General features: G+C 38.9%; 1 protein-coding gene across 5 annotated transcripts; it reads right to left on the reverse strand.

The window, feature by feature from the left end:
* Positions 1–3,897: 3,897 nt before the first annotated feature.
* ZDHHC7 (zDHHC palmitoyltransferase 7) lies at positions 3,898–27,062 on the reverse strand. 5 transcript variants are annotated; one of them, XR_012675425.1, is made up of 9 exons: positions 26,862–26,998; positions 20,218–20,303; positions 17,071–17,393; positions 14,190–14,314; positions 9,102–9,198; positions 8,545–8,626; positions 7,167–7,297; positions 5,856–6,117; positions 3,898–5,416 (listed from the first exon to the last, which is right to left on the reverse strand). XR_012675425.1 is itself a non-coding variant. In XM_075161520.1 (8 exons), exons 3-8 carry the CDS (start codon positions 17,374–17,376, stop codon positions 5,941–5,943), a joined length of 918 nt encoding a protein of 305 aa, XP_075017621.1. In that variant the 5' UTR covers positions 17,377–17,393; positions 20,218–20,303; positions 26,862–27,062; the 3' UTR covers positions 3,898–5,940. The 5 variants fall into 5 exon arrangements, 3 of the variants coding, with proteins under 3 accessions (XP_075017621.1, XP_075017622.1, XP_075017623.1); XR_012675426.1 differs by having other exon boundaries at positions 3,898–4,226; positions 5,267–6,117; XM_075161520.1 differs by having other exon boundaries at positions 3,898–6,117; positions 26,862–27,062.
* Positions 27,063–27,807: the final 745 nt, after the last annotated feature.

Here is a 27,807-nt window from a genome sequence, read left to right on the forward strand (position 1 = left end):
GACTGCAGCAGGAGCCTCGCCACGGGTCTTCCCACCACTCATTTCACAAGTGATTGGGGTTAACGCTCTCTTCAGTCGGACCGAGACTCTAAGCTCTTTGAAGCAGGGCTTCTGATTGCATTTGTTATCACCTAGCTCGGTGTGATCACGACCCTTTTAAAGCCTTCAGCCGCTACCTTCATAAAACCAAATGCCTTGCACAGCTCCTGGTAATCGTTAATGAGTACAATGTGTCTTGAATTGTCAGTATGAAAAGGTCTATTCCCATTAAAAATTTAATTACACTCCCATTTCTCCTGCTGCATGTTAAGCTTTAGGAAGAATATCTTCATAACCCTTAGCAGCCCAACGCTTTCTTATTCTACACAGATGTGTCTTGTTCCACATAGACCAGCTAACACTGAATGCTGGTCAGTTATTATTTGTCATCAGGAATGCCAACATTTGGTTATTTTCCGTAATTTCCAGTATACCTAGAGTCCAGTTGTGAGTCGTTTGATGCATCCTCTACTTCGTGTGCACATCTAACGCAGCCCCAAGATGCCAGCAAGGATCTCTGCATCAGACCGTGGCTGCTGGGTCCGATAAAACCCACAACTGGCAGGAAGCTGCTGACTTACCAAGCCACTGCTTTGTATCTTCTGCAAACATATTTGGAAGAAGCAACAGTCATAACAAATGCCAAAAAACCCCTTTTCCCAGTACACAGGTATGATTTTGCTGTAGTTGTATATATCTTTGTAATGCCTGCAACCTAAACTTCAAAGCTCTAAATTAGCAAAAAAAGGGAGAGGCAGGTCTCCTATGAGGCATGTATTTTAAAAAATGTTTGTATTTTAAAAAAAGGTGCTTCTGCACTTAATGTAAATCTTAATCAGCAGTAGGTGACCAACTATTAACCATGTTACAACTATTTAAAACGATCCCAGCAGATGACTGTACAACCTCAAACTTTCCTAAAGCGCGGTCACTGTGGTACGGTGTTTATTTTGCACAAATTGAACCTCATTAGAAAGCAGACTGCTGGACTTCTACAAAACTTATGCTCATCTGCATAGAAGTCCCACGACTTCCATCAGACAGCTCTTGAGGGGTTACAGGCGGCTGTACGGAACAGTAGGACACGATGGAGAATTCTTAGTTCTGCCACATCGCACAGATCTCTCAACCACCCCTGTTCAAGGCAAAAATGAGACAACAGTGCCCAGCTGTGGCTTTGTGAGGCTTATTTCACTAACGCTTGCGAAGCGCTTTGAGATCCTCGGATGGAGAACACTGTGGACATGCAATCTCATCGACTGAAAGAGAAGTTGGGAAGAGCATCGAACCTTCACCAAAATGGGAATACTCTGTACTCAAGCTTACCTTTCATTTGCTGGGGAGGGATTTTGGAGTTGCCGTTCTACAGCGTGAGAGAGATCTGAGAACCATGGAAGACTGGGTTGAATTTCACCTAGGACCACAATGTTTTATTTTTCTACCGCCTATGATGAATTTGATCTGACATTACATGCTGATAACTGTGCTTTGAAACAGCTCTATCTGGAAACCAGGTTCCTCTGCAAGCATTCCTGCTGCGTGACAGATGCAACTATACTTACCTGAATTGCTTCCAGTTCCTCCGTCATATATATTACATTACTTTTCTAGAAATTAAATGTACATTTATACTCGTTAATGGTAAGAAAATAAATCTATGGGGGAAATAAATTCCATATTCTCATATTTCATTCGGACAGTTTGCCTTTTTTCTTTAATTCAAAACCAAGTTTTCAAGTTTTCCTATTGATTTTTCCAATGCAAATAACCTTAGGGATTTTCACTTTAGGGATTTATTTTTCTTATTTTTCATAAGAAAGAATCATCTATGGCTGCAAACCCCAGCTTTCACTTGAGACTGACGTAATTAACAATCTAAGATATCTGATAGAAGAAAATAAAATTGTCCAGGAACAATCAGGTATCAGACTCAGCCTCCAGTGTGAAGGTTTACAGCAAGAAAAATTTACTGTCTTACAAGGGGCCTTCATAGCAAAGGTTTCCTTCTGGCTTCCCTATGTCAAACCCAACTCTAAATTAAACCAATATTCTTATGCAAACACGCCTTGGAAGTGACTATATTATTAGATTTCTGCTTTATCGGAATCATGATTTTGTTAACAAAAGAAATTCAAAGCCATCATTTAAAACTATTTTAGTTGTCTGGCAAGATGCCAGCTGCTTTGTCAGAATCTCAGGTAATAAAAAGTCTTACCTATTTCTCTGCAAGTTATCAATTTCCTTGCCAGTTATAACATTTGGCTTTATTAACACTGAATCTAGGTCTCATTTTAACTTTATCCTGCACTACAGTATTAAGAGAAACTGCAGAAATATTTCAGAGATGCAAAGTTACACTTATGTTATTAAGAAGCTAAGACTGTGATTGCTTTGATGCATGCTGGCTATTTTCGAGAGCTCTATTTGGGTATGACAAGACTAATGTGCATCACAGTAGCATATATGCTACTGCAATACAGTCAGGAAATACTGCAAAAACTGAATGAAAGTATTTCTCCATGAAGAAATTCAGAACACAAAAAAAAGAATGAGTAAGTGACACAAGCAAAAAAATTTAACAATCTCATCGATCAAGAAGCACCAATCCATGTTCAACCACAAAGTACATTGCATGAATTGAACTGTTATTCTGTCAGAGGAATAACACTTAAAAAATATACAGAACTGTAATGCTGCTGCATTTCATTTTAGTGTTATTAACAGATTCAAGAATCGTTTTACAGTCTGATTTCTGTATTTCAAAACCTCTTATGCCACTTTCTTTCTCCAAAAGCATTGAATACATTCACATATTAACACAGTGCCAATAGAAAAAAGTGAGAACAATCATAGAAACGCACCACTTCTGCACAGGATAGGCACAAAGAAGTCCATAAATGAACTCTCACTTGTCACCGCTGCCATCTAAGACTTCAGAAAGGGTTAATGAAATAACCTGACATTGCTACTAGTAATTAAACAAGAAAAAGGAGATAAATTAGCAGGAACCAGCTGCAGAGACATCTGTTCCATTTGGACAGTAAACAAGCTCTTCCCTAAAACATATGTAAATACAGCAGAGCCTAACCATTGTGTCATACAAGTATAATCAAATCATTAACCTGCTTAAAAAATACAAGAAGCAGTGGCACAAAGTTTACATGAATGTATTTGGAGCTATTTTCTCCATAGAAACAGCAGTGTACAAAAGTGTGATATTATACCCAGGAAAGGTACCGAAGTATTTTTTAGAATTCTTGCAAATGGGAAATAAACTGCTTCCAGTCTCTTCATCCTCTACTGCCTTCGTAAACCTTGTTTCCTCCTCGCCCTCACCCTCGCCGGGTCAGTTGTTCTGTTGACAACTACCTGAACTGATGCTTTCTAGGCTGCATAATTGGCTGTCTTTGTATCTGAAGCTGCAGAACTAGTGGAAAAAGTCAACATCTGCACAGAGAAACTAGGGAGTTCAAACCTGTATTTTTACACAAATACCTTGAAAGTGCGAAGCCTGAGATACTCTGTTAAGAGTTTTCAAATAGGAAATATTCACCACATTTTCCCACTCACCTTAGACAAACAGGTACTAATAAAATAAGCAGTTACACCAGAGGACGCAGAAAAGGAAATGCCTACGAACAGCTGAGCAGTTAGCATAGCTTAAAACCCTTAATAAGCAGAGTAGCATCTTTAATTTGGGGCAACATCATCTGTTACTTGATATACATGTACATATAAATTACAAGCCAAAGGATGCAAGACCATTACCCTGAAGTTGTTGTAATCTAAATATATGTGAATATGCACGTATATGTGCAAAAAAAGTGACATATAGAGCAGAAGTTAATCAACTAAGACTTCAATTCATTACTTTATTTTTTTTACATTAAAAAAATTACAACGTAACAAGGGTTTGAAAAGCCAAGTAAACCTGATTTCACACACGCACACACTTGCTAAGTCACAGGGTTCAACCGCTTGAAGTGATATTTTCTGATTTTCATCGGGATATTTTATTAAACAATATACACATTAAGAGCCTCATGACAAAGCCAGACACATTTTTTCCCAGTCTTTAAGACGTGCAACTGAATATGCAAAAATTCTTGTGGAACTTCCAACTTTCCCCTCGGTTACATGAGACGTAGTTTTGTCCATTTGACTGCAATTTCAATGGATGTGTCCACCTAGAAATTGTCCAGCGTTACACACCATCTCCCCAGGCAAAGTGAACATATTACATAGTATTGCACAGTTTTGTTCGCAGGGCCATAGACAATAAATGGATCCCTTAGTAATTTCACCCACCGAATGGTATAAAACCTAATGAAGCTGGAATCAAGATGCCACAAACAGTTACAAAAAAGTGGAGGTCACTGAAAAAAGAAAGTATAGCTTCCGTAGTACGTAAACTTTATAATGCAAAATTCTTCAGCACATTTAACTGCTTGAGGTGGGACAGATCATTAGTGCTACTGGCAAAGCAAAAGCAAGAACAGGACAATTTTAAGGCAAGTCCCAGAACAGGGAGCTATTTACTTTCTAGGCACGATATCAAGCTATGCATCAAGGCTCCTGCTTTATCCTTTATATTGTCGGTAATTTATAGAACAGATTAACAATACAAAAAATAGTCTAAATATAATTTTTAAAGAATCCACTTTTAGCTGAATTTCATTACTTGCAGCTTGTATTTCATTACTTGCAGATTTATAAACATTTCTTAGCACTACTGTTATTTGACAGGCCCACAAAAAGCAGTTCTAGATCTATATTGCCCTCATTTCTTGAAAGTAGTTTTGGTTGGAAAATGGTTAAATTCAAAATAATTCCTTCTACCGCAGATCTTTCTACATTTAAGATCTGTTGTACTTGAGAAAAAGGCAACCTCCCTCGTTCCTCTGATGTCTTTGTTCAAGGGATCATTAAGTTAACAGCCTTCCTTCTATGAAAAGTCTGTACAATAAAAAAGGGGCAGAGCAAGACCTTACAAAGACAACTGTTTTCAGTCAATTAACTCCGATCTGCAGTACATTCATTTTAATCTCACAGAGGAGGATACAGTCACTGCTCCCACTTACGCAGAAGACTAGATACAATCCTCAAACACCTACCCTTATGTTCCTCTAGAATCAATGCATTAAGGATTGGAGATGTATATCTGAGGGCAGAAATTGGCCCACAGCCGTTAGTTAAAAGCGTTGTTTACTGAAGATTTAGAACTTACCCAAATGCCATATGAGATTAATACTGCCAAACAGAAGACATGCTTTTGTGAGCCTGGGAAGACATTTGGCAGGGGTGTAACAGTGCCTCTGATGTGTTATGCTGTTGTGTGCACCAGTCCTTTGAATCGCTTGCATATGAGGATGTGTGCCTGAAGTGGGACACAAGAGTACAGCTCTGTTTATTAGGACAAGCAGAAATATAAATTAAAACTAAACAAACCACTATTCCCTGAAATCTGAATTTAGAAGGCTAGGTCTCATTTGAGATCAACTTTCACCGTAATGCTCCTCCTTATGATTGACAACTGCACCTAAGTATATACTTTTTATAAAAACACACAGGTAATTCCCCAAACATTTATCAAATAAAAAGGGTTTAACAAAAATGGATAATTAATTTCAGAAAATAAATTACAGTAGCATGACAACATTTGGCTTCTTTAGTGTGACCACGTGCTTTTCCTTTGTTATCTTGCTGTTAAGACCATTACAGATCCAGTTCGCGTCTCTGAAAGTTAATGAGATGTCTGTGACGATAAACGTATAAAACTCTGCTTGCTACAAGCAAATGTCTGATATCAGTTTCACCTGGTCACAGATTATATGTAGACAGCCTTCTCTGGCCCCAAATAAATATTATATAGTATTCTTGCAAGTTCCAGCATAGTTAGATTCAAACAGAAAACTCAGGTCCTCCTTTCTTTGCTCTCAGTAGAAGTCGCCTGATTCGAAATCCTGCAAAAGGATTGATCCACAGGAGTGAAGGCTGACCCCCAAAAACAGATTTCATTCCTTCCCAACGTAGTCTTCGCTCCCATGTTGGCTTTTCACTCTTCAGTCTTTCAATCTCCTGTATATAAACAGACATGCAGTGACGCACTGTTAAGTCTGAAGTTTAGTAGTGTCTAATAGCAATTATCAGAACATATGACTATTTTGCATTCTTTTGATTTATAGCTAGCGAGCTGATTCGTTTCTTACTGTTATTTATTTAGTAAGGAAGAAATAAGAATGGCCGATTTAGCCCTGTGGGTACAGGGCACCAGACTTAGAACATAAAATGTGTACAAGAAGGTTGGTCTACCTCTTCCTCCCTCAAACTAAAAGACAAAATGACCAGAAAAGCTGATGTTAAGGAAGAGGATCTGCAGGCAATATACCTACACTAGAAGTTGTTTACTCAGTTAATGAAACCAGACAATAAGGCTTCCAAGAAGGCTCTGGTACTGCAATTACTGAAGCTAGGCTTACTCTCCCAAATGCATTATTCTGATGATAATTTTTTGTACTTCACACTAATGAAGGCTGGATATTTACCAATTGTTTTTCACAGTTACTCTTCAGTACAGAAGTACACTTTCAAACAGCCTCACATGAGAAAATTCTGAACAGCCACAAGATTCAAATTCCTTATGTTTCCAGTCAATTATCCATCACAAAACATCCTCTCAAGGCTTAACACTGAAGGTCTAAGGGCAAGGGGGCCAAACGTCCAAACTATGGTTATACTCTAATAAAGTGTATCAAAGTAGAGGAGAGTGTGATAGCTAGTGTGCGTGTAAACCTGAGAAAAGCAGACATTTCTCATGACAGGTATCAGGAGTTTGTGACACTTGAGAAGTGCAAGTACAAACTGAAGCCAGAAGCTGAGCAGTCTTTGTAACTGAAAACCTAATTATAAAATTTATGTCAGAAAAGCAAATAATGCAAGAACTTCTGTTAGAAAGCAAACCCCAAGAAAGTATTTCAATTCTTACAACTGTAGAAAATAAAAATGATGAGCTATTTCAGATTTGGGGTCTTCTCCAAAATAAGAGCCTCCCTTCATGCAAATAAAACAACATCTAATCACATCTTCCTAGAATAATCGTTACAGCATACAGAAGTAGAAGTCTTTACCGTTTCATCATTGCATATTGAGTGGATTTGGGTGCCAAACATGACTGCAGTGAAAGTGAGAAACAGAAAACCCTCAAGGCACAAGAAGATCATCAGGATCACAGTTACAGGTGGGGAAAAGTCACTGCATTCTGTGAAAACAACATATGTAGTTATAAAAAAAACCAAACCAAACAAAAAAAATTTATAGAGCATGTTCATACTGAGACATCCCCTCTTCAACAAACAGCAATACAAGCTAAATATCTTACATATGAAACAACATTTCACAATTATGACAAACTTCTAATTTCTAGCACTGCAAGCAGCTTTATTTGCTGCCCAAGGAAATTAAGAATTTTAACAAAGTAAGACTTTTGGCTTCCTATAAAGCACATGGTACTGCATTATTGCAATCCTGCCTCAATATTTCAAGAACATCAAATAAATGTTTGCACATGAGATGATTTAAGTACTTGGAACTGCACATATATAAAGATGAGAGCAGCTTGAAGTTTCATGCCTGACAAAGGCTGTAAAAACCATCACCACTGTCAGCTCTGACTTGCTAGTTAATCCAGATGTTCCATTTTGCTGCGATTGCTTTTTTTTTTTTTTTTAATTCACCAACAAAGCAACCAGGTTCTGACTTACACTTACAGTCACGTCTCTGGAGATCCTCTGATCAACTGATTAACTCAATTATAGTTAAACAAAGAAGAAATGGGATAGTATACAGGAAGCAGAATGTTTCAAGTAAAAAAAAGGACTAAGATTCCATCCATTTAATAGAATATTCAGCAAAAAACAGTCACGTGGATTCCCCTGTTGCTTCAGGTACCAGGAAGAACATATGATCAACCATCTTCTGTCAAAAGCACAAGATCAGAATGAGCTCTGGCATACTGGAACATTAAGACATGCAAGTCAGAGCCCTAAACAAACAACTGGGACAGTTTAGGAAATTTCTTTTCTACAGGAGCCCCACAGTTGGCTCCAGTAACAGAATGAAGGAGAAATTTTCAGCTGTCGTTCACAGAACTGTGGTGTGACACACAAAGCCCAGCTGGCAGCTTCAGGTAATATAGTGCTGAGGCGGTTTGAGGACCAGCTATCTGTTTCCTTCTTATTACAGAGGTGGGAATTTTTTACTATGTGGAAAGGAAATTAGAATGCCCTTGACAGCCACAGCTGTGGGGAAAGGACTAAAGGAGGGGAAAAAAAAAAGAGAGAGAGAGAGAGAGAGATGGGTAAACAGGTATGAAACATTTTCAGGACCTCACTTTAAAAAGATCAAAGTCCTGTAAGATTTCATACACGGGACTGAAGTAAGTGGAATGCTATGGCTTCCCCTTAATATCTGCTAGATTACGACAGTGAAAGTTAAGTATTTGCTTACCAGTCCACTGCCCTCGGACACAGGAGAAAAACTGAAACCCACACAGTATGAGCGCATGAGCTGAAATTAGGGCTATATACATCTGGAAATAAGAGAGAGTGCTTACTTTTTACTGCTGCCAGGTAGTAAACCAGACATTCCTTTCAGCCAGCCTTCACCACTGCATGGTGAATATACTTTCCTATTTCAATTTTTAATTCAATACAATGATGTAAAAACAAATTCTAATTAAGCTTGAATCTAAAAATGTGGGCAACAATGAAAGTTTAAGGATTAGCTCCCTAACTCACAGTACCATTTCACTAATTGTTACTATATAAAACACAGCAAAATTAAGATAGTTTAAAATAACAGCACTTTACAAAACACATTAAAAATGAGTATGAGTAGAAATATCTTCCTGCTTGGAGAATATCTTGCATAGAAGGAAAAAAAAAAAACCCAACAACACAACACATTTGTGCCTTTAAGCCATTAGTCACTAATAAGCACAACCAAAATTGTTATAATCAAGGTAGATTCATACTGAGATCAAGCTGCTGTTGATTTTCACTTACCGTAAACAGAACAAAAAATCTCTGATTTTTCTCCCCCACACAATTATTCACCCACGGGCAGTGGTGATCCATCTTTCGAATACATCGTTTGCAAATACTAAAGGAAAGGAAGAGAGACTTCTGTTGAGAAACAATACTTTGCATTTTAATGTAGAAACAAGGGTATCCAGTGGTCATAAGACGATGTGCTGAAATCTTTCCTGACAAACTGCAGCAGTGATTTTATTTGTATTTCTTTAAAGAAACTATTTGCTCACTTACATCTCAGCTTTTGGTTGTTACAAAACTGACTGTGTAGATAAGATCTTCTTCACTAAGAAAAACGGTATTAATATGAGAATCACACACACAATCAAGTGAATACAGTAACTTGTTTTGGACACTTGTGGCACTGAATGAGTAAACTTCAGTTCTTTCCAGATTCAGTATTTAAAAAACCCTTCCCTTCTGGAGAAGCTTTTTTAGACAAAGTAATTCTTTCAAGTTTACAGACTTTCAAGTTGTAAATTTAGTTTGAGAATCAGACAAAAAAAAAGAAAATCACATCTTCAAGACAGAAATTGTCACTCTTGAGGTTTCAACTGGCCATACAAGTCTAAACATATGCTATCAAAATCTCAACTAAAGAACAGCTTACAATGTCACACCTCACTTTTTCAACATAAAACAAAAATATTAAAACTATAAGCAGCACACATTCTTTGCCTACTCATTAATGAATACTTAAACACTACTGTTCTTTGCTAGTTCTGCAACTTATTGCTTAGTTTCTGCCCAGTTTTGAGTCAAGGTTATTTCCAGAAAGAAAAGTCAAATATTTCAGTAAGTCCATTTTACATGTGCTAGGCCATACAGCACCAGAGGGCTCATTTCTCTTACATTCAGGTCCATCTGCAGCCAAACATGAACAATTATACAAGAGAAACAGAACAGCTGCAACATGTGTTGAAGTTCTGTAAATCAATAGCTTAAGTAATGCTGATATTTCATTTTCCTAGCTTTGTGCTTAAGATAGCCACACACTCAAAATGTTACAGATTTGCCTGCAGAACATCCAAAATACCAAGCATTTTCATTTCAGCAGTTACAAAGCCAAATAAGCGTAAAAAATGCAGGCACTATTATTCAAAACCCTTTGTTTTTAACGCATGCTTTTTTATGTATGATATCTATGAGCGCTGCAGTGACAAGCCACAAAGTAAAGCTAGATGATCATCACTAGAGTGAAGAAAGGACTGGGGGGAGCAGGGGGAGTCAAAAAATAATATTTAAGTCATCGCATATGCATGATTAGAAGGTAATTCAGCAAGAGGCAGAACATACTCCTGAGCAGGTTGTATGAGAGAATCCCAAATCTCTCACTGCTCCTCTGAAGCTCCCTTTGCCCTGAGCTATTGTAACCCAGCCCCTACGTTCCCATTGCCTCTTGTTTTATGGACATTAAGGACGATTCATCCTGTGATGCAAATTACTTTTTAAATACTGCCAGTTACACACAAAAATCCCAATATCACAACTAAACACTGCAGCCATTCTGTAGTGCAGAAGAAACAGGCATCATTCAAGAGAAGGCATTCAGAAGGCTCTCCATGAGATTTTCATTTCACAGCCTGCCGCCTGTAAGTTCAGCCTCTCATTAATTTCCCGAGCTCTGTGGGAAGGTGAGCTAACTCCAGTCACCACAACCATGCAAGCCTCCTAATGTAACAGAATATATACTGTCACTCTAAAAAGAATATTAATGTGAAGTACTGAGTAAAATCATATCCAGGCTCAATCAAGCCAAACACTGGAGGATGTGAGGTGGGCAGGACACACTTTTCTCATTCAGTATTTCTCACAAGCCCACGCAGAGCTCTCCAAGACATCAGATGTCTGGAACCCTGCCTTCATTTCTAATCTCACACCAAGATTCAACCAACACTTCCAGCCAAAAAACTTGCAGCAATGCTGAAAACAGCGGTCCTGCCTTCTTGCTACCCCCATCACTTGTATTCTATTCCTCCTCTTGTCCAAGCACAGATGTTCATGTGGCAAGAGTTGGGGAAGTCACTCCATTAGCTGCAACCTGGGTCATTCCACTGTGCATGAACACTCACGCCTACACAGAGGAAGGAGCAGTATGGTAGTGAGAACAAGGAGCTGTGGACAAAGGAAGGTCTTCTCCAGCTTGGCACTGCTGCTGAATGCACTCGGGCAACTGCAGGTACAATTACGGTTTTGAACGCCAAAGATAACATTCAGAAAGGCACAGCTAATGGCTTAAGAGAAATTGGTCTGGATAACAGAAATTCACAGGAAGACTGATGCAAACATCTCAGTGATTTGATTCGGAATAAGTTTCCCACACACAAACACAGGCACTCAGAATAGGCCAGAAATAATGACAGCTGTGCTCCTTCAGTGAAAATGAAATAGCATTCAGTCCGGATAAGCCTCTTCCTTATGCTGAAAATGTTAACTGCTTAGTAAAATATCAGTTTAATGTAGGCTAGATATTTAGCTGTAAATAAAGGTTCCTTGTTCTTTTTCCCATCACTAATGTGTATTATGAAACTATTTTTCTTCCTCAAAAGAACTTCTGCTGCAGTGTTGCACAACAATTTTCATAACTACATTATAAGAGCCTCTTCTGTTAATAATTTACTACTCAAAACATGCACTGTGGCTTTGAGCGTAACTATTTCCCAACAGGAACCAACTCAATTTCCATTTTCAAGTCTCTTCTATCAGCAAATTGCCACTTCGACTACTTGGGACTAGACCATCCTTTTAATGTCCTTGGAATGGGTTTCTAAGCCAATAAAATGTTGGCAGTATAATCAAACAAACCTTTTTTCTGTTCGGTACACTTCTGCAGTGCTAAATCTATGGCAAAGAATCAGATTCTGGTAGCTGCTCTACGCAGTATGTATTCAACATTCAAAAAATTGCAGAAAAATCTTTTGTTTTACTTAAGAAAAGTTAACAGCAACTACTAGTAGCTTGTATCGTATGAGTAACAGAAATGAAGGCAATTAAACCAGATATCCAATTGCTGAGAAAAACATGACAGCAGGCTTACAAAAGGACAGCACATACACTTTCAGGCTCTGGCTTTCTCTTTCAGATGTTCTGTGAAGCCAGCTATACACTGTGCAAGCATTAAAATGCATCCTTTGCTCTTATGTGGAACATCTCACAGTGTATTTTACCAAGGCATCGAAAAGTAAAACAATTCACAAGACATGCAAAGGTCCCTGAACCAGTGGTTAGTAAAAACAAACCCTTTGAAAGCATTGCAGATTTCCTTCATTGTAGACACTATCCATTCTTGCCCTGCTTTAACAATAAATGCCACTCAAATTCTTGCTATAAACAATGCATTCAGAGTCCCTACTTAGTTTATTTTTATTCTTCTTCCACGAAGAAACAATAATTTTTCAATCAACACCACCTTATCTGGGATGACAGGCTACTGCAACATCAAAGATAATACAGTGCCTGCTGAGGATGATGGCCCAGATGTACCCAGGGGCCTCTGCAGGGCACAGAGCTGCAGTGGCTCTGGGCTCTCCAATACTCCAGTTTCTTTCCTCATATGTAGAGTTCAACATAAGATGCCTTTATTTAGGGCTACTTCCAAATTAGTAAATCCTATCAGGACCGAAGATGTGGGAAACACTTTACAAAGATACCTGCAAAGTCTCTGTAGGAGCCAGCCTAAATCTGAGATGAGAAAATTAGCAAGATCCAACCTACACTCAGCAGAGGCTCTCAGGTGTCCCTTTAGCACACCCCATGAACACAATGCCAGGATATCTGAACAGACTGCACAAAGCTGTTTTGGATCCCCAGAGATTAACAGCTTATATTCTGCCACAAGAAAGCAGCTGCGCTGCTTCCACCCCCAGGCCCACCAAGCAATCGGTACAGTTGTGTCCATGTAACACTCCACCAGAGCTAATACAGCCAGCCAGAACCAAACTGACTGCACATGAAGGCAGGCCTGGTATCTGCATCCATGCAAAAGCTAACCTACAACACAGATAAACTAACTGAAGATAATTCCATACTTGACTATTTATACATGAAACTTTTCCCTTCACACTCCAGATACAAAAACCCACTCACATCTGAGAGAAGACCAAGATTTCAGTGCCAAGGCAGAGTATTTCTAATGGAAATAGCTTCTCAGCCATAACTTTCACACAGATAAGTGACATACACTGAGACATTTAATTTAGAAACCAGAAACGTACAGAATAATTTGAGAGTCCTGACAAGACTTCACTCTGCCCTTTTGACGGGCACTAACTTGGAGACTTAAATGTAATATGCCACACAATTCAATACACATAACTCCTCACAGCTAGAGAGAGCCACCAGGAACATTTACATATTTATGTAAGTCTCAATTATGCAGGCATATCTATTTTCAACTCTCACATAATAAACATTACAAATGCATATCCACAGTGCCTGAAAATTCAAAAGATTGAGAATTGAAAATGGATACATTTACTATCTCTTTCATAGCATGTTAAGTTCAAATTATCATCACTTCTGTCCTTATTAAAATGAATCCTCAATAAGCAAAAGTGCATTTAACCAATTATGCATACAACTTTGGGAAAATAATCTGCCAATTCACATATAACTTCAAATGACGCACTATGAAGACACAAACTAAAGTGGTAGTTTAAAACTAAACTGTATATTTTCTTAATTTAAGATTGCAGGAGTCATTTCTTAAATCAGCTTCTATCAGAAATTTCCTTGAGATTCTTCCCTTTGCCCTGCATTATCAACAGTACGGCACAATAATTAGAATGACACACAGGAAAAAATATTCACAGATCAAAAAGTATTTAAGACCGCACAGCATAAATATTCTTAAAGACTCCCGAGTCTCTTGCTTCTTTCCCCTCATCCACATTCATTTTTGGCCATAGTATATTATATTTATAAAATACTCTGCAATGTATGCATTTGAAAGTTTACTGGATACCAAAAGAAATTTGTGGGGAAAAAAATCAACACATAAATAACAGGAACATTATTCCAAGACTCAATATGCATAACTGCTTTAAAGAAAACATGGCCTACCTGCAATGGTGTGCACGTTCAGGTTTGATACTACAGCACTTTGGACATTTGTAGATCACTTCTCCTGGTTTCAGTTGCAAATTATCCATGTATTCTTTAGTGGCATTTCCTTTGGGTACAGCCCCCTGAAATCATTTTAATTAAAGGAGAGAAAGCTTCTTAAACGGTATGAGAGCGTTTAAAAATACCTTTTATAGACTTCATAGCAGTAATCTCAGGATTTACTCAAAGCTAGTCTGCATAAGTCCAAATCATTTCCAAATGAATAAATTACCTCCACTTGACCTCAAGTTCAGTTTCATTTCAGCAAGACTCATCTATGGCCAAGTATTAGGATAATTCTGATAGAATCTGCTGTCACCAGCACACACAAAATGACGAGGAAGACACATCTTTACATGCAGTTACAAGCACTACAGGTACAATATTTGCTGAGAAGTTACTCTGAATGAGCACTACTAAAAGAGACGTGCTTTCTTACAGCAGCGTATGTTAATTGTTGCGATGTTCGATTATTAGGCCAAGCCATCCACTAAAATTAGATCAGCAACAACTACTTGAAGGATGTTATTTCAACCCTCTGAATCCAAGATTTAGCCACCTGCCTCATGTACACAAGTTTTTGAGAACCAACGGTCATTCTTTTTTCCTTTATACTTAAGTTTTTAGCTTGGACACTGTCACCATGAACCACCACTGGCTTCTTTATTCTACATCTAGTATCCTCTGCTGCCTTCTGCTACTGTGAAAGTTTGTGTAGCTACATGGTAAACAGTTGAAGGAACTGATCCAGGAGAAAAATAACCCATTAGGAAAAGGCATTATTTTTTAGTGATTAGTTGTCTGATCTGTTCCAACACAATGGGAAGATGATGAATGGACAGGAATAGTAGGCAGGATTGCTTCTTCCAGTAACAATATTAATCTAAAGCCTCGTGAGATCGGAATCTAACTTTGGATTACTAAGAAGAAAATAATGGAAAGTACCACTGTCACCTTGCTTATTTATAGAGCTAAAGGCTTATCTGTGACAGGAAGGGATTGTGAAATAAACCGGGATGTGAAATGAAAGTGCAATGGCCTTTCTGTACCAACTCCTCCAGGCCAGCACTTACTTCACACAGGGATAGTCTTCTCCAGGTTGGCTTAAATCATCTGCAACATTCTATAATTATTTCTCATTCAAAAAAAGCCCACTGGCAACATCATTACTTTACACAGACCTACCTGAAGGAAGTTTTGGGGACAGAATTAACAAAGCAGCAGGCACTTCAGATTCAATTGCAAAACACCTCTCTACTTAGGCAGCAAGTTTTTGTTGCCTATTGCCTGGAATAACAATCTTGTGTTTGTATTGCCCGAGAGTACAGCCCAGGTTCTGCCCCAGATGAACTCTTTGGCTAAGTGGTGCTTCAAACCTGAGCCAGCTGGCCTTTGCAGGGATACGAACTGAGAGTTTCTTAAACACTCATGTTGTATTGCTGAAGCATCTTTTGCAATATGAATGTTCTCATTGAAGTTAATACTTCGGTGTAAATGTGGTGAACTATCTCAGAGAGAACTCCTAAAGCACAAATTTGTCTTGTTCCAGGTAAATTTATGCTTATAAAACACATCTCACATTCACCTATTCACCTGTCACTAAGGACAAAAACTTCAGGCCATGCTTTTAGCATTTTGCTGATAAAAATATGCTCTATTTCAAAAACATCTTTCATAGTCCCAGACGGTCACCAATTCCTTTCAATGAAAAATCTATTTTTATAGTTATGAGTAAATTTAATTCACACATGTTTTGAGGCAGTTTATTCCTTTTTTCCTTCAATCTTAGTTTCTTTCACACAGTTGTGTCTTCCATTCTGGGAGTCAGCAAGAAAGGAGTGGAGAAAAAAAGGTAGTGATTCATCTCGATTTCTATCATGTTTTATCCATAAAGAACAACATAGGTCTAGAAAGACACACAGTTTTACCAGGAAATATTTTTAAGCAATCTATCCTTAAACCATTAACTTTCTTAGCTGTCACAGTCTGTAGAAGTCATAACATTTCATCACTGGGTGTGGGCTCAGGAGTAAATCAAAGACCTAGAAAACCAGTAACTACAACACCCTGCTGTTTTTCTGAACACTCCCATAACTTCTATATACACTGTTAGTGTCTCAAAAATCTGGAGAAATGTTTTTCCCCTCACCCCTTTCTCCCCAGATTTATTCCCCAAGAAGAGTAAGAGATTTTAATACAAAATAAACAATTTTGTCTCTTGAACTCTTTAATTGAAGAGTAAAAGTCCTAAAAAATTAGTACTTTCAAGACCTCTTATACCTACACTGTTCCAATGTGGGTTCAACATAAATCTCCCATCCCACTGACTCCAAATGCCTAAACACAAAAATGCATGAATCATGTAGGACAGTAGTTCTTACTTTATGTCAATATGTGATGGAGGTTTTTCAGCATGTCTACCTCTAAAAGTTCTTTCATGTGGCATAAATGGAAGATACATTTCAAATGATACAACAGGATGAAGCTACAACATCTTATGAAGTTTTGAAAATCTATCTGACGAAAAAAAGTAAGAAAAATTAGGACAGCTTCTTCAGAACCTGGGTTAATATTTAACAAATAAATTGTATTTCTCATGACCCTACCTCTCCCTTACAAATTAATTTTATACTGCCTCCTCCTCAAGTCAAAAATTATTTATGGATTCATTAACAGAACAACAGGAAAAGCACAGATATCATCCCTTCAACTTGAGGGTTCTGCATCTAATACTACTTTTCCTAGCAGGAGGAGACTGATACCACTTCTCCAAATTTCTCTGCAGATGATGAGCTACAGGAGAGAACAATCCAACGTCAAGGAACGATCGCATACTTACTGGATCAGTTAGCATAGTTCTCAGATGCGATGACAAAGCTAGTACTGCCAAGCAGTTAAAGAGAACACCGTTGATCACAGAGTACCAAAAGTCTTTGGAAGGCAGCAACATGACAAAAGTCACTACGAAGTCTGCATAGACAACCAGAAGCCATGTCATTATAGCACAGACCATACCACAGCCGTCTCGGATGAACCAAACCCTCTCTGCCATGTCGGCCTCTGAGGAAGAGGAATCGTAGCTGTCATTTTCAGCAAGAAGCGGGTGGTGCTCAACATCACGGAATCTGTGCCCTGATGACTGCATGGTTTTCTGGCCTTGCCCTGCAGGAAGCAAAGATATCTTTATTAAGTGTGACGAAACGGGAAATACAGGTGGCTCTCATTTTTTATTTCTGTAAGATAAAACATATCCAAGTTCAAAATAGATTACTGAGATTTTTTTTGATCAAAACCCGAACTGTTCTATGACTACATAAAGATGAAATATTCCCGTAATCAAAAGATACTAATTTACAAAGTTTCATCAACAATTTTGTAAGCCGTTTACTGAGTTTTATAATCCCATAACTTTTTTTTTTATCATGCAACTTCAATGCTTGACAAAGGGATTTTAGAATGGTTTCATTTCCATCTTGCTGTGCCCATAAAAGAATGTGCCCATTCTTCCCCTTTTGTTAAAAGTGCAACCTCTTTCTTTTATCTCAAACTGAAATGGCAAAGTCTTCATTAAATTACAGCTCATGTCTCTCAGAAAACAGCAAATTATGGCACCAGACTGCTGACTTTTCATACTGATCCAGCAACCCGGAGAAGAGTAGAAGGAAAAAACAGAATGGAAATAAAGCTGCTTTAGTACATTGTTCACAACAAAAAACAGAGCAAGTTAGAAAGCAGCTAAATTTGTTGACAAAAGCGCTATGGTGTTGAAAAAAACCCGAACCTGTTACAAAGATATATTGGATAACTTACAAAATGGTCTCGGATCAGATCAAACTTAAGGGAAACAAATGGTAGTGGTTAAATTAGCATGGCAACGGATTAAATGAACCAGATTTTCAAAGAACACACTAATTAATTTAATTTAATGAAAACTCTTTTAGGCCTTTGTTGTTGTTCCAACATGGAACAAAAACAAGACTTGAAACCTTAATAGTTTTCATAAAAACAGAATTTCCAGATCTCTCTAGCAAGCAAAGATATGGAATAGCAGAACTGAAGTGCTATCAACAAATAGGAGACAAATTAAAGCTTAAACATTATGTATCAAGAATAGCCTGCTATTTTAAAAGCATACTGGGTTCCAAAAATCATATTGATTCATCCTATTAAAGGCCATTTCTGAGATAAACTTGAAAGCATTATATTGACTGATGACAGTCACACAGATATCTCCGGTTTTCCCCCTTATTAATGGTAGCCTATATATATGACTGCTAGGAATTATGGCACTTCCATTTACATCCCGAGACCTTGAATATAGGATCACTTTATTAGTCTAAAATGGTCAAAGTGACCATTACAGGTAAGAGACTCACACAGATCGTTTTCAGATGAAGTTATGGATTTCTAAACCCTTTAAAAAACTCTCAGTCCTATCTACCAGGAATCAGATAAACATATTCTACCCAGTAAACCTTTCTGATTCCTAAGCCTTAATGCTAGAACTAGGCAGGAATAATCCAAGAGACTAGAAATGAAAACAAGTATATGCAGATTGCAGTGTAGAGATCCCAGAGCAACAGTTAAAATAGCTAGCTGCGATACTCATAGGACACAGTTAAGTGTGGGCTACATTCTCTTGTTGTGAAACAGAACAAACTGAAACACAGCTCTGGTGCTTGGATTTAGTCGCTAACAATGCAATATTACTATTTCTAGTCTCTGTGTTTTCTATTCACATGTTGGGGTTTTTTTGATTTTTTTTTTAACACAGAAGTCCCCTCTCTTACCAGAATGCGGCTACTAAGCCATGGATGAAAGTAGTCACATACTAGAAAAATACCTTAGAAAAGAATAAACTTCACTTTCCTTAAAAGCAATTCAAGCTTAACTTAACCTATATAAGGTGCTCTTTTTAGCCACTTTAAGTTATTCTAATCTTTCTAAATGTTTACGGTTAAAATTACGATCTATGCCAATTAATTTCAATAGCACTTTGGGACATCAACCACCCCTTGTGGTCAAGACTTGTAAAAGAAAAGTCAAGTTTCATGAAGCCTACAAAATTAGCAGCTGGAACATGAAGATAGCTAGGCAAATCAACTATTATTTCATCAAAAATGGGCATATAAAACTTTTAAGAAATGTTATTGTCTAATTTTTTCTCTCAAAAAAACAGGACCCACAAAAAAGTAAGTACAATGAACTATTTCAACTAAGCCTTGAATTGTATGAAGAGCTGACAGCCAAAGTTATCACACACACAAAACACCCAACAAATGCTCTAAAAAGCCAAACTTCTTCTAAAGACATAAGTGGCAGTACTGCAGAAAGTGTCAAATACAGTGCATTCACATGTTAGTATTTTGTCAAAATATTTTTTCACTGGCAAATTCTGTTTCTGTTAACTCAAATTTAGGATAAATTCAACCAAATTTACAATGGCAAAAGTACAAGCTTTTTCCATTTTCCCTCCCAATCTTATCTTTTTGTTTAAAAAAGTCAATACATAGTAATTTGGAACATTTTTTTCAAACAAAATGTCTTTTTTTTTTTTTTCTTTCATCAAAGGACTGTTTAGAAAGCCCAATCCTTCAAGACCTCCTGCTGCATAGATGTTTTGAAGCGTTTGAGAGAAATCAACGAGCCAAAACCAACCTCCCAATTCTGAAACTTCCTATAGAACACAAATTTGGAATTCCTTCCAGCTAAGGTGCAATACCTCAGAAGAAGAAATACACAATTATTTTTCAATCAAGGCAAGTTTTCAGCTGCTCAAATCAACAAGTTACCTTAAATCAGAACAGACAGCAAGATTCCGAGGGGAAAAAAAAAAAATCCGTATTTGTGTATGTCACGACAAATGTGAATTTTAGATCAATTCTGCAAGCAACTCCTTTAGCATACAAATGAAATGGCATAAATGTTTAACTGTATTAAAGACAACCAAGAAATTTTTTAGCACAACAGAAAAAACCTCACATACCTCACAAATGTTTTGTACGTTATTCTGACATCATGTCCTTCCTTTGGGCTATCCTAGGCTATTCACATAGTCATATCTGATGTAATCTGAAAAGACATCATCAACAAACTGATTAGTAAAGCACTCTTCTTTCATCAGGAAAATAGTGTTAAGCACAAATAATATACATATACATGTGTGTATATATATACACACATATATACCACTTTGAAATACACTACATGTACTTACAGCAAACGAGCTTCTGATCAAGAGAAAAAAACTTTTAGATTAAGCTATCAAACTAAAAAACTAAACAGCGTTTCAAGTAACATTATATTTGTCTTGTTCGTTGTTTTTTAAGATGAGTTGGATATCCAGATTTTAGCATTACAGACTAATGTATCCAAAGACCTACCTCTTTTTTTTGTTTGCCACTCCTGTATGACTAAGAGAGAGAGTATGCAAAAAATAATACTCTTACTTGATTGTCTTCAGAGCTTACAGCAAGGTTTTTGGTAGCAGGTTATTAATAACAAGCATGCACACCTACCACTGTTTTTATAATTGTAAGGTAAGATAGGAAAAAGATTGTTTTAACTCTAATTATTAGACCAAGCTATGGCCAATTTAAAATAAAGAAGCTACCCACTGCAGAATCTGAGGTATCTGCAGAATCTAAAAGAAAGTGACCCACAACTATCTAAAGGGAATATGCACTTGGAAAGTTCTCCTTGCTAGAATACCACCATATAGGCAAATAATTACCACACGACTTAAAATATACAAATCAGTATAAGGAAGGACTGAAATGCTAGCATAAGCCATTCTAACCATGCTTAATTTTAAAATACAATTGTTCCACCATCTTGAATCACATTCCTTCCTTTTCACAAGGACATAATACTCAAATCCAACACAGACTGTGCAAAGTAAGAGAGCACCAGTAGTTTTAAAAGTGTAGAAGATTTCCTTTTTCATAATGAGGAAGAGGAACTTACTTTCTTTAGAAAACCAGGTGCTTCAAAGCTTGACAATTTTAGTAGTTAACTTGTGGAAATCACCACATGGCATTTGGAGCAGGACTGCAGCACAAAACCTTGAGTTAGATTTCCATTTGGGGAAGAGAGCAGAAGAGGTGTGGGCCTGAATTTCTGAGTGGAAAAGTTCGTGACCACATGCGTGATGCACAGAAAGCGCTGCTGCACTGGTTTCTGGCAAATTAAGTCGGGAGCCCTGTTTTGCGCAACAACATTGACTGCCGTTGCCGTTCTCTCACCCAGTCCTACTGCTGCAAACTAGAACATCTGCCTGGCAATTAAATCCCCAATACGTGATCAAGGAAGATTTTCTTGCTTTTATATAGTACAGAATAAAATTATTAGCTTGGAGAAGGAATTTCAAATTTGTGTCTGATTAAAGTTGGCTAAAGAAGTACCTCGGTTTATTTCTTCAGTTGTTTTATTTTCTAGTATTTAAAATAAGCTTTGTGACATGGAAGCTTCACTCTTTTATTTGGAACGTTAATTTAAATTAATATATTTTGAGAGCAATGTACGGATTCTGACATTTAACAGCTATAGAAAATATGAAGCCATTTACTTCTAAAGGAAAGCTTCTGACACTAGCTTGTTACAAAAAAATATTCCAAATACAACAGTACTGATGGAGTTCTTCAGTACACATTTTCAAATTTTCCCGATTCAAGGGGAATTATACCAATGCAGACTTCCCCTGAAAATGAGAAGCCTCTTGTCTTATTCAAACTCATATATTCTATTACAAGCCTAAAAGGTAAAGCAAATGCTTATTATGCACACATAACTGCATGAAGCTACTGATTGCTTTCTGTTTTGCTTTATAAATAAGCTTTCATACTTTTGTTAAACAAGTTTTCACAATATTGTGAAATCCACAATCATTAAGCTGTCATTGACATGGCATTTTGTGGAAGCTAAGTAGAAACACACAAGAAGAAGGCAGGCTGAGTGTATCACATTAATTTGCAATGTCACCCACCCATTCTCTGAGTCGAAGATGACTAGCAATAGAAGACGACACGCTAAGCCTCTGCAGGTGAAATATTAAAGTCAGAGTAATCATTTGAAATTGTTAACAGAGAATTCATTGACAAGACAGGGACATGATTTGTTCAGACAGTTCCCTAATCCTAAATGCAATTCTGCGCAAAATTTCAATGTTTATTGTAGCCTCATCAGTTATTGGTTTACATGGAAGTGCCACCATAGTTCAGTTTTTGCGAGAATAATAGATTTAGTCATTCTCATGTGATTTCTTCCTCCCCTCCCATGTCCCCTGCTCCTGTACGTTGTTCTCCTCTCAAGCTGCCTACACCATTATCCCCCACCTTGGTCCCCTTCAAGGGGAAGAGGATCAATGTTTGAAAGCACTTAGACTTCATGAAGAGCTAAGCATCCCCACTGAGATGCTCACAGCTTCTCTCTAGACTATTAATTTATTTGCTTCAATGCCTGTCCTAACCAAATTTATATTGAGTCTTTGTTGTATACTTAAAGCACAAACCTCCAGGACAAAGCATGACACTTTGATCTCTAATATGCCAAGCAACAGTTTTTAATTTGACCATTTAAAAATCTTTATCTAGCATAGGAAGATAAAAGTAAATTATTCAATGTTTCATGCAAAATGTCATCTCTTTGCACAGGTGATTATGTTAAACCTAATCCGATGCCGTCCTACTCTTAGGTATTATTTGAAATTCTCAGATTGAGAATGTCTAATCTGACTTGCACCTCACTGTTAATGAAATGTAGGCCCAAAATGCAGGTATGTTATTGGAATAAAAAAAAACTTCTGAAGAAGTTACATTACAAACTCATGATCACCGGAAAGATGATCTTATAAAATGAGTGTGGCTCAGATGTTTTTAGTTTTCTGATGGGGCTAAAGAAGAGCCACTGCAACAGCAAATCTTCCTTCTCTACGTTTACTGGAATAAGGTTACCAAGAGCATAAGGAAGATGAACAATACAACACAACTATTGCATCATGAGGCCCCTGTGCTGTCAATTAAATAAAAAATAAGGGCACTTCAGGGTTAAGCACAGTCCTTTTCCCTGCTGTTTTTTGAGGAAGAAAGGAAGAACATTGTTGTAGGGAAAAAAAAATCTAATTTTTCTTTCTTCTTTTTTTTTTAAAAAAAAACAGATATACAGATAAGAATTTATATACAGACTAAAAATCCATCAGCTGTCAAAGCCTAAATCTTTTTTGGTCACTTTTTCCTTTAAGCTGTACAATGGACAGTTCCTAAGATTCCTCACATTTCAGTTAAAACACAGTAAAGAGAATGCTTTATTTCACAATTTCTGATTGCATACTGGTAAGTCAATAGTTGTAGGGACACTAACAGATATCACACACTAGAATAATAATCCCGCAGCACTTACATATGGTGGATTCAAATCCTACCTAAAAAGCACAGCATCGATGGCAAATCAAAATCACAGAACTGTAGTCTCATTAAAAGGTTACAGTGTAAACATTAACTTCAATAACTGCAAAAATTTTAAGTAAACCAAGCGGGCAAACCTACTACTGCATCAAATTCTATGGGCAATTTGGACCATTCATTGCTGACAGATAAATATCCATCAGATAATGTTTAGACATAATCACGCCTAATTTAGGTGAGTAACCTACTTTTTATTACAGATACATGCAATCCAAATTGCAAAGCCATTTAATAAGTAAACTGTGGCTTGTTTCAACTTCTTCTCAGTGACTGGTTTAGCAAACAACCTCAGAGCAAACAAATAAAACTACTCCAATAACTACATCAACCAGTAACTGTACTGAAAACGCTTTAGCTCAGCCCCAGCAACAGCCTAGCTCTGTACAAGGAAACTCTGCCAGGTAAGAGGGCTTCAAGGCTGAGCTTTCTCAGCAACCATAACACGTGTAAGAACTGCTAGAGTCGCAAGCATTCAGAAGAACCAGTCCATCAACTACAATCCCAATCTAGCCCTGACAGACTCAACTTTTGCTACCTGTAATTACAAAGAGATATGCTCAGTTTAAACAGTCTGGGTCATACGTAACACAGTGCACACAACTCTGGAAAAGAACGGCTGAAATAGGTTGTGATGGCATCCCATGATACAACCTCAAAGTGTTATTATTAACTTATCCCCAAATCTATCCCAGACGCTCAGTGACACAGCTCATCATCTCTCTAAATCCTTGTTGCTTTTGCTCTAACTTAATATATTTTGTACCATATTTATTTCATGAATTTCCTGTTTATGCCTTGTAGCCCTTCTTTGTACTGACCCGTATCAGCTCTCCTGCAGGCACACAGTGACACTTTACACTGGAAACACGTAACCAATGTGATGCTTTTTACATACAAACACCTGGCAACAAATTCAAGAGAAAATCTTCAGGAGGTACATATTTAACACAGTCAAGTTTTACGCTACTGTAATGATTCTCCTTATGCCAGTCTCTTACTAAACAGCAAGTGCCAGGCCATACTACGACACTGGAATTGTTTCTTTTCAGCTGTGAAAAGGGGATATGCTGCTTCTAAATAATCTCAGAAAAAGGGTATATAGAAGAAGTACTTAAGCATAAGTATGGATCTTACTGGGAAGCTGGTCATCTAATTACTTATGTCTTTATGCTGGTAGCATCTGTATAAACATCCTCAAAACCGAGCAATGAGAATTCAGGGTAAAACAAGTTATGCAAAATAAAAGAAAAAAAACTATGCATGTCTTCAGAACACATATTTACCGAAAGTATTAAAGAGCTTTGCTATCAGCAATAAACCCGACAAATTTGCGATACCAAGTCACTTTTCCATAAGCACAAAAATAACATCCGAGATGTTCAGCAAGGTATCTTCTCAATAACAGATTTTTTCCCCCACAGATGTGGAAGTCAAAGAAAACATATTTCACAAGACTTTGGTGCCCAGCAAAGATACACACTGTGCGATACACAAAGAGCTCACCAAGCTACAACAGCAAGGACAGAACACTTCTGGATTAAAGAGCAGCCTTTACTTGAGGGGACACGAACACAATCTATGGCTGGGCTTTGTATCTTACCTCTTTTGGAACAGGGCCACAAACTCAAATTCAGATTAGACTCCAGAAAGCTAGATGCTTAAACCAATATCAGTATTGTTATGTGGAAACTGAAAAGTTTTACTCCTTTGCCAACAGCAATTGGATGAATCACATTCTACTTTTAGCGTATAATTTTTCAATCCTAATTTTTAGATTCATCAATATATGCTATATCCTCACACTCAACTGAAGATAGCTTGCGTATCACATTTACTGATTGCACTGTGATACCAGGTTGGTAAGCTCATTTTTCTGTCAGTTATTATACCCATATCCACATGTGATTCTTCCTTCCAGGCTCCAAAAAGTAATATCATAGATCAAAGCTGAACTGTTTCCACCAGCAATTTTCAATATCAATTACAGGAGTGTTAAAACCTTTGTTTCAATGGTTCGCATATCAGACACATATAAAGCCTCATATTTCCTCTATATTCTTCATCTTCAGCCTTTCAACTGCTATAGAATTCTATCAATTTACTTCCCTTAAAAGTTCTGTCTTCATAAAAGGCATAAAAAAGAAATCCATCAGATACATACAATACAAAACATACTGCTTTGGAGCAAAACCAAGGAAGTTTTAGAGAGATGAAAAGTATTAACAGTTTATTTTAGCCACAAAGAGCTTTCAACTATTTAACTCTAATCTAAAACCACTAAAATTTTACAACAGTTTCATCTACTAATGAATTAGTACGGCTCTACTTTATCTGTAGATTTTCAAAGTCAGAGAGCATCCACTTCAAAAGATCCAATTTAAGTCTATTAATGTGAACAGTCACAGTGACTTCAACCTAATTATGTCTTCAGCAAAGCGAACAGTTACATCACTCTAATTCAGCATCCTGATACCATTATACAACTGTATACGTAGTACAGAAAATAGCCAATGATTTCCCAACCCTTTTTTGATGGCACCGACCACTTATGTGCTGTACTGCACGAACCTACCCTCTCATTTCTCAGAGTGTGAACTATTTGCATTCCCACTTCCTCTAAGTGCTGTTCTTCCCTCCTGGAAATAAGGAAAACAGCAAAACTCCCTAGAGCAAGTGCCAGGACATTACTGAAGAGCGTGGCGTGTCAAATGATTGCCGCTCCCTCCCCTTTCAGCTTCCCACGGCGGCAGATGAGACTCTACCACACAGCCGCGCTGGGGCACAGGGACACCTCCATGCACTTGTTTCCATGGCTGCTGACAGATGGGTTTTATTTTTTTTTAAATAACTCGAATAGAGGCAGGAGCACAGTCAAGACCTAGAAACACCCCATTAACAACTGACACCGAACACCGGCAGGGACGGAGGCTGACGAGGCGCCCAGCCCTCAGCCCGACCTGCCCCCGGAGAGGAGGCTGATCCCCGCTAACCTTCCCCGCTCGTCCTTCGCCGGGGCTTCACCGGGCCACCGCGCTCCTTCCCCGCGGGGCCGGACCCCCGCGAGAGCCAGGGGGAGCGCAGGGAAGGCCCGCGGCGGCGGCGGGCACCCTGAGGGGAACCGGCTCCGTGAGGGGAAGGTGGTCCGGGGAGGGAATGGGGGTGGATTTACCTCAGCGGCGGCGGCCCCGCTGCCCTCAGAGCTGCGGCTGGCGCCGTGCCGGCGGCGCGGTGGGGCGAGCCGGGGCCGAGCCCCCGCCGCTGGACCGTCGCCGCCGCCACCGTGCCCGTCGCCGGGCGCTCCGCGGAGCCGAGGACTCCCGGAAGCGGGAAGGGCAGCGCCGGGGGAGGCGGAAGCCGGGCGCCCCGCACTGCGCAGGCGCCGCGCCGGGCGGGGCTGGCTCCTGGGCGCGATGCGCAGGCGCCCACGAACGGAGCGGGGCACGGCCCGCTGTGCGCATGCGCGCCCCGAGCGGGACGCCCTTGGCGCCGAGTGTCCGGCCGGAGGAAGGTCCGCCGGTGCGCATGCGTGCGGCGCCGCCGGCGGGCGGCGTGCAGCGCCGAGCACCGCCTCGCCTGAGGGCCCGAGGCGGGAGCTGGCCCACATCCAGTAACCGCACCCCCTCCGGCCGCTGCAGCTAGACGGTTTTCCCCTCAGATTTTCAAATAATCATGATGTGAGGATAAAATTCGATTCGTAGGTTTCTGAAGTGGTATCGCCATCTTAACAAGGAGTCACAGAGTGAAGGCGGGCGGCCTGCTGACAGGGCGGCCTCTGCCCCGCGCTCCCCAGGCAGTGCCCGGGCCGTCAGCATGGGGCACAGCCCGCGGCCTGCCCGGAGCCATGGCGGTACGGCTTCCCTGGGGGAGCAGGCACCCGAGGCACAGTCCCGCCTCCATCCCCCTGAAGTCTTCACCACCAGCGGTGTTGCAATCCAGCAGCAGCACATCTGCCTGCACCTGCGATAACCGAACACGGATCCAGAGGTTTTACTTCAGATCTAAGGAAGGGTTTTTGCTTTATGTCTACACACGTTTTAGTGGTGATGTTTCATTACAGTCCCTTGTTACTTCAGGGAATCTCAGGAGGGTGATTTGGCACCTAAGTCAAGAGCCTG

Source organism: Calonectris borealis, chromosome 12 (assembly GCF_964195595.1).
Source record: "Calonectris borealis chromosome 12, bCalBor7.hap1.2, whole genome shotgun sequence".
Taxonomy (NCBI): domain Eukaryota; kingdom Metazoa; phylum Chordata; class Aves; order Procellariiformes; family Procellariidae; genus Calonectris; species Calonectris borealis.